At 60.1% G+C, this 14,096-nt stretch overlaps 1 protein-coding gene across 24 annotated transcripts in view; it reads right to left on the bottom strand.

Moving 5' to 3' along the window:
* Positions 1–3,620, bottom strand: part of BRSK2 (BR serine/threonine kinase 2) — a 61,091-nt gene extending 57,471 nt beyond the window's left edge. For 8 of the 24 annotated variants that reach the window (XR_004323494.1, XR_004323495.1, XR_004323492.1 and 5 more), the window contains exon 1: positions 2,190–3,161. Coding sequence is in view for 17 of the 24 variants with exons in the window: in XM_032490231.1 (XP_032346122.1) it covers positions 2,190–2,979 (790 nt within the window). In the remaining 7 variants the exon portion in view is untranslated. Of the gene's footprint in view, positions 1–2,189; positions 3,165–3,216 lie in introns of those variants that run through there. The other 16 variants (XR_004323498.1, XR_004323497.1, XM_032490249.1 and 13 more) reach the window with 8 other exon arrangements.
* Between the last annotated feature and the right edge of the window lie 10,476 nt (positions 3,621–14,096).

Consider the following 14,096-nt stretch of genomic DNA (forward strand, 5'->3'; position numbering starts at 1 on the left):
CATAAGCAGCAGGGAGGCCCCTCACGCCCACTGTCCCTCTTTAGCTGGACTGACCCCTCACCTCAAAGCCTACCTTGCCTGCCGCCCACCGGGCGCAGGGCTTCCAGGGTAGGCCCCACATCTTACTGTGCACCTCAGCTCTGAGAAAGGCTCACAGAACCGCCGCCCTCCCCTCCTCCCGCGGGATCCTCCTGGCCTGCCGGGCCAGTGGCACCCTGGTTCCGGCAGTGCTGTGTGTGTGTGGCTCGGTTTCCCAATGGGGCTGGAGGGATGAAGGCTGCACTGCCTACACAGCTCACCCCCTGGACCTCCCCAGGCCCTGCCAGACCCTCTGGAGATGCCCTCCCCCCAAGCAGGGGGAGGCCAGGCAGGCCTCAGCAGTGAACTCCACCCCACATGGCGACACCTGCCCCCGGATGGCTGTGCAGAGGGGATGACTTCTTGACCACTGCCTCGCCAGCCCTGATGGGGACAGACCGGCTCACTGAGCCCGACACCAAATGAGCACAACAGACCCACCCGTGGCTAAAAAGCTAAAACAGAAGTGGGAACGAGGCCCTGCCAGCCTCCGGTGGGGCGTCCAGCCAGGTGGAGGTGGCGGCTCTGCCCACACCTGCACTCTACATCTGGCAGCATCGCCCACCCACATCTGATTCCCCAAGTGCAGTGTTTTGAGAGAGAGCAGAGGGACTGCCTCCCAACGGACCCTGGCTTGGGACATGCCAGCCAGGGCGCCCAGGTCAGATGGGCCCAGAGGCCCAGCTACATCACGGAGCTCACCAAAGCCTACTATTCCCAGCACCCCCTTTACAGACAGGACTTGGGCAGAGGGCGAGAACGGAGGTGTCTGTGAGATGAGGAAAGCCAGGCTGGGGCCAGGGGACACACCACGGGCCCCGGGCCTGGGGCCTGCACGGCTCCACCAGCAGCAGGTCCCCAGCAGGACCAACGTCCCAGGGAGGGAGGCGGCAACAGAAGTTCTTCCACTGAGGCCTCCTGGCAGAAAGCCTGGCCCCCAGATGAGGTCAGACGTTTGCCGAAGGAGCAAAAGGCCAGGCCTCGGAAGTCACAGCTCTCTGGGCATTTGGTGCCGAAGGCCAACCAGCAGGCCAAGGGGCCAGGCCTGGCGCATACACACCAGGAGGCCCCACGTCCACTAAACTCCAACGACCCTTCAAAAGAAGAGACAGAGAGACAGGAGCCCGAGGGACGGCCTCCTCCCCAGCCTTTCCAGGAAGCAGGCGCTCCAACCATCAGAACTTGGGTAGCAGCTCAAAGCACTCAATGAGGCCAGAAGGAACTCAGGACAGATAGACCCCCCCCCCCCCCCCCCCCCGCCCAGAGCAAGTGCCTCAACTGGACCCCTCCAGGGCAGATTCCACTCAAAAGGGAGGGGCCTGAGAAGGGAGACTGCTGGCGTCCTGGGCCACACAGAGCTGCTTCTAAACATCACTGGCAGCATGTTGTTCACACACGGCTCATCCTTTTGTACTCATTACTGTTAATTACAGTGGAAACCTCCTGTAATTAACTGTACGACAGTACGACTCAATGAAGAGCACGGAGACCAGCCCCTACCCACGGAGACCGGCACGCGCGGCACTGTATGTAATTCACTGCTGTCATCACTTACACGCTGACGTTTCCTTATAATAGCATTTTATTGGTTAGATAATTAGATTATTTCACTGCCTCCTGTATTCTGCTGCCCCAGGCCCCTCCCCCACCAAGAATTTCACCAACTACTGGAAACATGCATATTCTGAACTCAGTTGAACACGGGCTGTCTGCCACCTCCTCCTGGAACCCGGGCCCCGCCACCCTGACTCCCAGAGGCGTTGCACCACTGCCCAGGACCCCCTGGTGCCTCAGCTGCCTACCCCAGAGGGGGAGAGGGAGCTCCCACTGCCCTGGCCCAGGCACCTTCCTGCGCTCTGCCTTAGTTACATCACAACCCCGGCTCTCCTCCCCCCACCCCCAGCCGGGGGTTTGGCCCACTTTCTTCCCACCTCCAGGCTCCGCCTCTGGGCCACCCTGGGGGGCTTAGAGAGGGCTTGCAGCATCCCTGGCCAGAGCAGCTCCCTCCTGGGCGCCGATCCTGCACGGGGGGGGGGGGGGGGGGGAGCCCTGCCGCACCCTCCTCCTCCCTTCCTCTGCTCTCCCGCCTTCCCTAGGTCTAAGGAACTTACCATAGAGGCAAGGAGGAGGTAGTGCCACTCGGACTTCTGGGCCGCCAAGAGAGGCCCATCCAGGGAGAAGAAAGAAAATGGCTGAGCCCAGCCTCCCACAAAGCCACTCTGAGAGCGCCTGGCCAGCCAGACGAGGGGCTTGGCAGCCGGGCCGGGATCTAACCTGATCCCCAGAAAGACAGCCGGCCTGGAGCAGCTGGGGAGCCCCTTCCTCCTGCAGGCCGGGCTGCTCCACTACCAGTGTGGGATCCGGGGCCCGGGATCCGCGGTGGGGCCCGGGACAGGTCTCTCTCTCTCTCCCTCCCCTGGGAAGTGCAGTGTCGCAGACATTCTGAGCAGAGGTTGGGAGGCGAGAGAGGCGCTGTCCAGCCCTCGGAGTGGCGCCGGCACTCTCCCACTCCCACCTTGGAGGGAGGACCCGGCCTGGCCAGAGTGGCCCGGTTCCCCGCACGTCGCGCACGGCGGCCTCCCTGCCCGCCGGCCTCCTGAGTTGGAGGTCGCGGCCGGGGGCGCGCGGCTCGGGGCGCAGCTGCTCGGGCAACACGCCTATTAGCGTGGCCGCGGCAGACGGCAGATGGGCGCCCGCTCGGCCCCCTCCTCCCGCGGCACAATGGGCCCGGTCGCTCGGGCGCACAATGCGGCCGGGGCCGCGCACCTGCAGCCCGGCCGAGGGGCGCTGGCCGGGCCCGTGCGCCCCCGTCCGCGCCTCGTGTCCTTGGGCCGCGCCCGGCCGACCGCAGCCGCGCGGCCTGCGGGGCTCCGCGGCGGGACCTGGGGCCCGGCCGCCCATTGTTCACGGCCGCCGGCCGGAGCCGCGGGCCGGGCCTGCAGCACCCCGCTCCGGGTGGCCTCCTTCCCGGGCCCCGACTCCGCGCGCTGGCGCCGGCCTCCCCGGCGGCGGGCCTGTGCGCCCCGGTCCTCCCCGGCCCCGCGGTGCCCCACTCCCCATCGGTGTCCTGGTCCCCCGGCCCTTCCGTGTCCCGGGGCCCCCAGGCCCCAGCCCCGGCCCCAGCTGGCCCGCACGCACCTGTCTGCCCCTTGCCCAGCGTCTTCTCCAGCCGGTAGGGCCCCACATACTGCGCGTGCTGCGCCCCGCCGCCGTCCTTCCCCGTCGATGTCATCGCTCCCGGGCCCGGCGCCGGCAAGGTGGGCGCCCCGGGCGGGCGGGTGGGCGGCGGCAGGGAGGGGCCGCGTCCGTCCGCGTCTGTCCGTCGGTCGGCTGAGCCGGGTCGGCGGCGCCCGGCGGGCCGCGCTCGTTCCGCGCCCCCCGCGCCTCCCCCGCGCCGCCGCCCCCCTCGCCCGCGCCCGTTCCGCTGCGGCCGGCCCGCGCTGCCTCCGCCTCTCCGAGGGGACCAGGCGGGCGGGGGCACCAGGCTTCCTCCGCCGCCGCCGCCGCCGCCGCCGAGGCCCGCTCCCCGCGCCCCGCGCCCCCCGCGCACGCCCGTCCGTCCGTCCGCGGCCGCGCAGCCGAGCCGAGCCGAGCCGCCGAGCCGAGCCGAGCTGCCGAGCCGAGCTGAGCCGAGCCGCCGAGCCGAGCCGAGCCCGTACGAGGGCAGCCGGATGCAGCGGCGGCAGCGAGCGGTTCCCGCGCCGGTCAATCAGGGGCGCCGACCAATCAGCGGTGCGCTCCGCCCGCCCACGTCCTCCCCCCGCCCGCCTCCGCGGGGCCGCGGCGAGAGCTCCTGGGAGCTGGTCTCGGGGAGACGAGGCGTGGTCCGGGCGAGGCCGGGCGGGGTCGAGGTGGGTTGAGGACTAGGCGTCTCGGGTCCCCAGCCCGCCGCCCTCGGCCTCGTCCGGCCCCGCCGCGCCGCTGAGCTGTGTATGCCGCGCGGCCCACTCTTGAAGCGCATCCCTGGACGGTGCAGGCGGCCGGCCGTGGGGGTGGGCAGTGTGCGGCCCCGGCTCCCGGAGCGGTCCCTGCTGGCCGTGACCACCGGGGCGGGAGGGAGTTACCAGCCCCTCCGCTCCTCCCCTCCCGGGGGCTGCGGCGCTGCGGGGCGGGCGACCCAAGCGTGACCTTGCATATCCCGAGGCCATGCCGGGGACACTGCCCTCCTCCGGTCCGTTTTCCTGGGTACACAACAGTGACCAGCACAGAGGGGTCAGGAACTCAACCAAGGTCACACAGCAGGCTTTTGTGAGAGCCGACCCTTCCTCCTTCGGGTCGGGCAGTTGGGCTGAAGGCGCACTGGCACCGACGGCTCCAGAGAGGCGCCTGCAGAGGCAGCCGGACCTGGAGGGCCCCTGTTTCTTGCGGAAACACGCTCTGCGTAAGCTAGTGTGGTAGAGGTGGGGGAAGAGAATTGAGGACTGGGAGCAGGGCACAGGTTGGGGAGGGTGTCCCACAACCCTTTGAGCCACTGGGTGCCTGGCCGTGGCGCGGGTCTACGGCCAAGTCGATTCACCAGCAGGTTTTCTGCACGCTCCGGCCCTCCACAGCCAGCCCTCACTCCCATCAGGATAATCCCCTGCTCCTGCCTACCCTGGGGGAGGGCTGTGTGAACAATGGAAACACCAAGATGGAGAAGCGGGTACAGCTCAGTGGTAGAGGTCATGCTTAGCATGCATGAGGTCCTGGGTTCAATCCCCAGTGCCTCCATTAAATGAAATAAATAAACAAACAGATGGAAACACCTCAATCTTCCTAGCACCCCTCCTGAGAGGGCCTGTTTGCATTTCTTTCTCCGATACCTCAGCTCAGGAAAGGGAGACAGTCCTCAAAATACCTGTGTGCTCCCCTGGGCCCTTGCAGGTGCCCCCACTTCCTGCTCGTTTAGGAGTCTAGGTGCTGGGCCCTATGCTGAGTGCTAGGGCCTCAAAAGGTGTGCCGTGCCCTTCAGGGCGTTAAGCAGACTGCAGCAGACAGCTCCTGGCTTGGGGAGCGGGGGTGCAGTTTAAGCTGTATACAAGGTGACTTTGGGCCCTTGGACTAGAGAAGCTTCCCAGGGTCGAGGTCTGGCGAAGGCAGACCCAGAGTCATCAGGTCAAGGATGTGCAAGAGGTGGGCTAGGGCCGTCAGTGGGCAGAGGACAGATGGCTGGCCCAGGCACCTGGAGGAGGGACCCCTGCTAGGGACATGCCCCATGGCCTCCACATCTTCCTCAGTGGGAACTGTGCCTGCTCCGGTCACCTGGGCCTCCTCCATCTGCAGAGCTCACCAGACATCTTTCTTGTGCCCTCAGCAGCCCTGGCCCAGCTGACCATTCTTATCTGGACGCTCTTGGGCTAAAACTGTGTTTTTTAAGATTCTCACTTCCCCACCCCCAGCCCACCCTGTGCTCCTGCAGTCTTTCTTCCCTCTCTGGCCTCTTCTCAGTCTTCTCTGTGTCCATGCAGCCAGTACCCATCGGCATGTCTCAGGGCTCCATAGAGGATGCCTTTCTGTGCCTCTCCATGTCCTCCAGGTGACCGTGTTCGCCCTCAGCCCACCCCTGAATCACCATTGCCAGCCTCGCCCTCACTCCAGGGCTATGGAACAAGCTCCCCCTGTACCTGTCCTTCTATCCATAGTCTCTGACTTAACACACTCACAACAGAACACCTCATGTCCCCGTCCTTGAGGGAGTCAGAAGCATGACCCCTCATAGCCAGGCTCCCATCAGTCTGGTCCAGTGCTGGCTTTGGTGTAGACAAAGTCCAGGCGGGAGGCTTGGCTGGAGGACCACAGCAAACACTTGAAAGAGAACATGGACGATGCACAAGCACTTTCAGAACCTGGAGGAGGAGGGAGCGCTTCCTAGCTCGTTCCGTGAGGCCATCTTAACCCTGGTACCAAATCCGGAGACGAACATGTCAAGAGAAGAAAATTAAGGTCCGATATACTGCATGAGCCCAGACACAAAAACCTTTAACGGAATATTTGCAGGTTGATTCCAGGAACAAATATGACCAAGTAGGACTCCCTCCTAGAATGTGAAGTCGCCTTAGTGTTTCAGAACTGACTGGTGTAGTTCACAGTGTGAGTGGTCAGAAACAGGAAAACCACACAATCATTTCAACAGATTCACACGCACATGAAAAGCATCTGACAAGATCCAACACCCATTCATGGTTTAAACACACACACACACACACACACACACAACCATCAGTAAACTAGGACTAGGTGGTGATGGTGAAAGACTTCGTGGGAATGAGGCAAAAACATCCACTACCACCACCTTCCTTCAGCCTAGAGATCCTAGCCAATGTAATAAGGCAAGGAAAACAAATTACACTTTATACATTCATATGATTGAGAAGGAAAAATTAAAACAATCTTGAGCCACAGATGACGTTACTGTCTGCAGAAAATCCTAAACTACAAAGTCCTAGTAGAACTAATAAGTGGATTTGGCAAAGTCACAGAATATGAGGCCAAAATATAAAAATCTAATCTGTGTATCCTAACAGTGGACAATTAGAAATTGAAATTATGAAAACAATGCAATACTTTTCTAAGTAGACTCGAAAACCATGAAAACTTAGAGGTAAATTTGACAAAATAAGTGTGAGACCTGGACCCAGAAAACCATAAAATACCACTGAGAAACTTAAAAAGACCTAAATGAATGAAGAGTCATACCATGTTTGTTTCCAAACCAAACTTGAGTCTGTTCACTGGCTGTGCAGCAAAGCCAATCTACTGACACCAGGTGGTAGGGAAGGAAAGTACAGCATTTATTGCAGGCAACAAGCAAGGAGAATAGGCAGTTCATGCTCAAAAGACCCAAACTCTGCGATCGCTTTCAGAGAAGGGTTCTTAAAAGCAGTGTGAGGCGGGCGTCACAGGGTGCATGATCAGCTTGTGCACAATTCTCTGATTGGTTGGTGGTAAGGTAACAGAGTGTTGTTTCAGGAATCTCAATCAACAACCTCCTGGTTCCAACTACTCTGGGGGTCTATGTGCTGGTGGGCAGCATGCAGTTAATTTCTTCCAGCTGGTGGGGTTTCAGTATCTACAAAACAGCTCAAAGGACATGGTTCAGGATATTATGTACAGCCCTTGAGGAGGAACTAAATTTCCTTAACTTTGTTTAGTGGTTAAACTATTATTATTTTGTCATGCTTGACTGCTTTCCTTTGTTTCTGCATTTTCTCACTTCTCTGATCAAATCTGCTCTTTGGAACTCTAGGAAGACTTAGGAGGCTAAAGCTTTTCTCCAAACAAGAGGAGGGAGACACGGGAGGCACGAGTCTGTCCCTGAAGCCCCTGTAGGGTCCCACTTGGTTTCATGTTCATGGATTCCAGGACTCAACATTGTGAGGATATTGATTTTCCCGAAGTTGACCTATAGATTCGATGCAATTTCAAGAAAACCACCCAGGTTTTTTTGTTTTCGTTTTTTTAAGAAATTGACTGTTTTAAAAGAAGTTGACTGCTTCTTTCTCCATAGCAGGTACTGCCTTTTAACATCCATTCTACATTAGCTTTGGACCATCTCCCCCTCTGGAACTCAGCCCCATGAGGCAGGTCCTTGTCTTGTTTCTGGATGACTCTCTGGAGCCAGAGCCCAGCCTGGCACGTGGCAGGCACGCAGCCAAGGAGCAACTTCCCTCTTCACATGCTCTTTTGTGGGCTTGTCTTCAGGGGCTGCCACAGGTGCGGGCATCTGTGTTGTGAGTGTTAGCTGGGGTCTCCAGGGGAGCCAGTCTGAAGGCAGTAAAAACCTTGTGTCCCAGCTCAAGCAGTGGGGCGGGAGAACTTCCCCTGACCTGCAGTACACTCAGCCTTCTGTGCTATTCAGGCCTTCAGCTGACTGGACAAGGCCCATCCACATGGGGGAGGATGATCCACTGTACTGAGTCCACTGATTCAGATGCTAACCTCATCCAGAAATGCCCTCCTGGATACACATTTGACTGAACATCAGGGCCCCTGTGGCCCAGTCAGGTTGATGTGTAAAATTCACCCTCACACTGTGGGAGACATAGAACTCCTCACGCTTGTGAGCAAGGATGCCAGGTCTGGCCCATTTGCACGATTCCTGTGCCTCTCTGATGGCATTCTTGCAGTAAATTTCCCAGCGCAGGGCAGTTAGGGCAGGGGGACTGCATTTTATAAGCCTTCCATCCCACACCCCCGCATTGCCCTCTAGAAGCGTTGTGCTGACTTTACTGCCTTCCATCCTCCTGTTCATCCCTCCGTCCCCTGTACGTTAATGAACCACCTCTGTTCATCCTCGGAAACCAGTCATGTTTCAACACCTGGCAATTCTGATGCACAAATTCCTCTTCATTCCTGTGGACGTTTCTGTTCACTGGTGAGACTGGACACTTTCTTTCATGCATTTAGTAATTGTTTGCATTATTCATTTGTGAATTACTTCTTCATGTCTTCTGCCTACTTTCCTTCGTAGGTGTTCAGTCTTGTCTTACTGATTTGCAAGCGCCCGTTTTCCAGTGGAGACACCCGCCTCCCCTCTGGTGTGCTTATGGCAGATACGTTCCCACACTCCTTCTTTGACTTTCAGTGTTGGTCATGGTGCCCTGTGGGCTAAGTACATTTTCAAGGTTGGTTCCAACAGACCTTGTAATCTTCCCTTTTGTAGCTCCAGCAAAGTGGCGGCCGTGTCTCCAGATTAGGGTCTTCCTACTGTCAATGACCTTAACCTCCAAGTCGGATTGGTTGGTGCTCTGGGACGCCTCGCCTTGGCTATTGACCAGGGGGCCCATCTGTCCACTCGGGGCCAACTGGGGTCTCCCACCTGATCATTTGGGAGGTCACCAGCCCCAGCAGAGCCTTGACCAAGCCCTGCCAGTAGCACCAGTGCTTGGGGTCTGTCTAGCAGCCTTACCATCTGTTGTCCTTTGTGATCAGCCAAACGCTCCCACCTGTGCCACCCCCCGGCAGCTTGTCCTGGGAGGGACCCCAAGGGAAACTGTGATTCTCTTCCTGGCTGGGCTGACTGCTAGCCACCACTTCCTAGGGGTCACCACTCTACCCTTGAGCTCAGGGTGGGAAGGGAGAGGTGACGGACGCAAGTGGTTTGGAACAGGTGACCCAGAGGGCCCCAGGGCCAGTCTCCGGTGCCTCCCTGGCCGCATCGGGAGAGGACACACCCAGGTTCCAGTGGTTGGCCCTTGGAGCAGGCGGGCTCTGGGGGTCTCAGTGGCATTTCCTCCACTTAGTCCCCGCCCCATACTTCTCCCTGCTGGAGGAGAGGCCGAGGCCCTGCGGCCCAGGCCCCTGTCCGCCTCCTGCTGCACCCAGACCCCTCCCCACCTTCGGGCGACTGAAGAAGTGCTGGAGAGGACGTCCAGGGAGCAAGAAGGGCTCAGGAGTCTGAGTGCGCCTCTGGTCAGTGAGGGCCAACCTGGGCAAGACGGGGATCTTCCTGAGGGGCCCCTAGGCCGAGGGGTGCTGGGTGCAGGGACAAGGATCTGGCCTGAGGACACAGACTTTATGGTCATTCAGAGGGAGGTGGCTGCCCTGAGGTCCCGGGAGGCTCTGAGCCCTGCCCTCAGCTTGGTGGTGGTTGGGGAGGGGGGTCCTACCTGCTGGTGGGAGGAGGTGGGGGAGCCCCCAGAGTGCAGGGACTGCTGTCGCTGCAGGGTCAAATCCAGGGCCCCGGGCCATGCTCCCCACCTCTGGTGGGGGTGAAATCCGCAAGTTCCACTCCCCACCCCATGTGTGTATTCCCATCAGTGTTTGAATGAGAAACGAGGAGTAAAAAAACAGGCTGTTGGAGCCAGTTGCACAACAATGTGAACGCCACTGAACTACACGATTAAAAACGCTTAAGAGGGTGAATTTTATGTATATATTTAACCACAAACAAAAACGTGCAAAACAGGCTGGAAAAAAAATGGGAGTCATAGAGGCATATTCTTAAAAGTGGGGCCTTTGTTCCTTCCCCCTCCCTGGGACTTGCTCGGGGTTGGGGTGGGGGGCAGCGTCCCGGCGCTGCTGGGACCTCCGGGTGCGCCCCGACAGCGCCGGCAGCCTGGCCGCACGGCCCCGCGGCGGGCGCCGGGTGTGGGGAGGAGGGAGAGCGGCAGGAGAGGCCGACGGAAGGCATTGTTTCCAAGCCGGCTCTCCCGGCACTGGCCGCCTATTTTTGGAGCATTAATCCGGTTCCTCGAGAGACAGCCGGGCCGCACGCGCGCCCCCCCCCCCCCCCCCCGGCTGGAGCTCGCGGGGCGAACCAGAGCGGAGCGCGCGCAGCAGCCGCTGCGCCCGCCGCCCCGCGAGGAGGAAGGAGGCAGCAGGCCAGGCTGGAAGCTGCACTTGTTCAGGCAAATGCAGTCAGCGCAGGTGCTGCAGTTGCGGGGGTGGGGGTGAGTATGCGGACTCCCTCCTCCCTTCCTCCGTGAGCGGGCCGCGAAGAGCTGATGCAAAAAGAACCGGCGCCCGCGCGCTCCGGCGGAAACCGCCCCGCGGAGTCTCCCGGCCTGAGTGCTGGCCGGCACGAGACATCACGACGCTTACGCTCCGGTGAATCGCGGAGTAATAGTCGCGGCATTTTCAGAAAGACCGCCTTTGTACTTACTTGAGTAATGACACGGGGCTCCGGGAACCCTGCAGAGGTCCCCGCCCGGAAGTGCTGGGGGGCCGGCGCGGCGCCCCCGCCCTGCTTCCAGCTCTGTCTGCTCCTGGCTGGTAATGAGACCATTTATTTGTTTTCAATTTGGTTTTTATTAGTATTATGACTATTATTTGTTTTTCAGGATTAGGAGAAGTACAGCAAACCTCCCCTCAGCCCCAGAACAGGGTCACACGTCTCCAAAGTGCAGCAGAGACATGAGCAGAAGAAAAATCTCTTAATAATGATGTTAAATGTCCATCATTAAAGGTAATGTAATTCGGTGGATTGAGTCCGCATTTCTTGGAGCGTGCCTGCTTCATCACAGGTCTGGGCGTCTGTTCTCTGCAGGTGAGTAGTGGGCAGATCTGCGGTTCTGCCCTGTTAGTGTTTCCTTGAAATCGATGTTCAACACAGGATTTTTCTCTTGTTTCCTCAAGACCCCCTCAACACCAGGATGGGTCACTTGGTCTTGATCTGACCCATTTTCTGAATCCCAGTGAGGGTGTGAGGCTGCCTGTGGTTGGCGCTTTGGTCATCTGTTGGGTCCACCCATCACACATTCATAAGAACTTCCACCCAAGCTCATCGGATAACTCCAGTCCTGTCCCACCCTCCCAGGAGCCGGGAGCCCCAGGCCCCCAGCCCCTTCTGGGAATGAACCACACAGCCTGGGCCTCCGCAAGGCCCGGGAGGGGGCCAAGCTCTGAGATGTCCCATGGGCTCCTCGAGGCCAGCAGCCGGAGGTCAGCTATTAAGGAAACAGCTTACTTCAGTCAGTGAGATCTCGGACCATGATCAGGACTTGGAATTCCTTTTGGTGACCTGAAACTGGAGCCTTTTAGGGTTGGGTGGAGCTGTTGGAGACCACTTTCCTGGGTACACGGCCTCTGTCATGGCCGGTCTCAGGAGTGCAGTGGCTGGGATGGGAGCTGGTCAAGGCTGCTCATCCCGGGAGGGGCGCCGGTCCAAAGCAGAGGGAGAGGCGGGGAGGGGACCTGCTCGACAGCTGCAGGAGCACTGGTGGGGAGACGCCCTTGCCGGCCTTCAGCTGCAGCTGGTGTCCGGGGGTTGAGTCATCCACCCTCTCCTGGAGTGTCTGCTGCTCCTCAACCCTGGTGGGTCACGTGCAGTGGGCACGGTCGGGTGGTTGAACGTCCCTGACACACCCTCCCCCCCGGAGCATTTAGCTCCTCCAGCCGGACCTTGAAGGCAGACCCCGGGGGAGCTGCTCGTTGCCCAGGTCATCGGCCCTTTCTCTGCTGCCCCTGCACCTGCTGCCCCTCTGGGCAGCCTTGACCCCACTCAGCACTCTCTGCACTCAGAGCTCCCAAGGCCCCTGTGTCATGGTCTCTCCCTTTCTCCTGCTCTAAGCCCTTCTCAGTGTCCTCATGGCCTCCCTCAAGCCACCTGCCCTGCTCGCTCACGTGGGTGTTGGCAGGTCTCTGGTCTCCAGTCCCCTGGCCTTTCCTGTGCTAGTCCCTGGTCCACAACACCCCTGCCCTCAGTGAAGAGTCCAGCCTGATCTAGTTCCGAGGCTCCCCCTGATGGGCTGGCCCATCTTCACACGGTGCCCCGTCCCTGCCCCACTGGTCAGTCTCCTCCTCCAACCACCGGCTCCAGACAGCAGCCCTGGTCTTCCTCTCCACCTGCTTGGGCACGTCTGTGAATGAACAAATGGCCACATTAGAGGGAACAGGAAGGACTGACAGTCCATGTGAGCAGCGTGGTCTCAGGACCAGGCCTGGGCTGCGGACACAGGACCTCTCCCCGGAAGGGCAGCTGGCCTGAGTGAGGCTGGGGCCCCTGCTGAGTGCCTGCTCAGGCCACAAGATGGTCGCACCTCGGGGACGGGAAGGGGGACCTTGTGTCACTGACCACCTCCCTGCCATGGCCTGGATTGGGTCCTCCCAAATTTCCATTTTGAAGCCCAAACCCCAGCACCTCAGAGTGTGACTGAATTTGGAGATGAGGCCTTTAAAGAGGTGATTAGTGTAAAATGACTGAGGTACCCTGGGGTGGGTCCTAATCCCACAGGACTGGTGTCCTTACAAGAAGAGATCAGGACACAGACACACACAGAGGGACGACCACGTGAGGACACGGGGAGAAGACGGCCGTCTCCACGCCGAGGGGAGAGGCCCCGGGAGGAGCCGGCCCTGCCCGCTCCCGGACCTCGGACTCCAGCCTCCAGGACGGGGGACAGTAAACAATGCTGTTTAAGCCACCCCATCTGTGGGACTTTGCTAAGGTGGCCCTGGGGCAGTCACCCCACCTCTCAACCTTTCTCCCACTGCCCCCTGACCTGACGTGCTGATCGGAGATGAGGTCAGGAACACTGGCCTCCCAGGGCAGGCTGCAGTCCAGGCCACGACGTGAGGCCGGGGCCAAGGCCCAGGTGCGAGATGGACCTAGGCCTTCCCTCCTGCCTTTCATAGTGCAGGACATCTGCCTCCCCTGGAGCAGGTCCCAAAGTCCACATGGCCCTGTGGATTCCTTTGGCCAATGAGCCATGGGCACAAGTGGCTGTGTGCTGTTCAGGCCAGTCCCCGAAGGCCCTGTGTGCCCTCAGTCTCGAGGCCCTCACCAGATGGGGCACTGGGAGCACACAGAGCCCAGCACAGCTGGGAGCAAAGGCCCTGATCCCAGCTAAGCCCGGGGTGATGCTGTGGCCTGACAGCTCACTGTGAAAAACCATCAGGTTTGGGGTTGTTTCTCAGGAGGAATTTGAAGCAATGACTGAACAAAACAGGGAGCAGAGGCTGGAGGAGGATTTTCCTCCCTTCCACCCAGTGCCAGGGAGGTCCGAGGGGGGACACCTCCCATGCACACCCCTAGCTCAGCCCCTAGCCTGACCCTGACCCACACCCTGACCCTTAACCCTTAACTCAGAGTCTGCGTCCTTCAGACCTGCCCGACAAGCCTCGGTTCTAACCAACAGGCCAAACCAGCATAGCGGGGCGTATGTGCTCAGGGGCCTGGGGCAAGGGCAGTGGGGGCACAGGGCAGGTGGGGCTGAGTGAGGGGGTCAGCTGCATGTCCTGGGGCAGGCAGGTTGGGGACAGGGGAGCTGCTGCGCCCCACTGAGCTGGTGCATGGAGCTGACTCCCTGCTGAGCTGCGAGGGCGCCCGGGCCAGTGCGCTGTGACCAGCAGTGTCCCCAGCCCGTCCTTGCCCTGGTGTTATGGTCACCTTTGGAAGCAGGTGGTTCATGGCAGGACTGATGGTACCACAGGCGCCCAGAGGGTAAGAAAATCTCATCCCTCACGTAGTAGGTCTCTTGGGGGGGCCAGGGGACCCCCACAGCTTGCGAGAGGGCAGGAGAACTGGGTCTTCACCCAGGTCAGGGTGGGGTGCGGTGAGCCCCCACGTGGCAGGGACGCACATGGCTTGGCGCAGGGTG

This window comes from Camelus ferus, chromosome 10 (assembly GCF_009834535.1).
Source record: "Camelus ferus isolate YT-003-E chromosome 10, BCGSAC_Cfer_1.0, whole genome shotgun sequence".
Taxonomy (NCBI): domain Eukaryota; kingdom Metazoa; phylum Chordata; class Mammalia; order Artiodactyla; family Camelidae; genus Camelus; species Camelus ferus.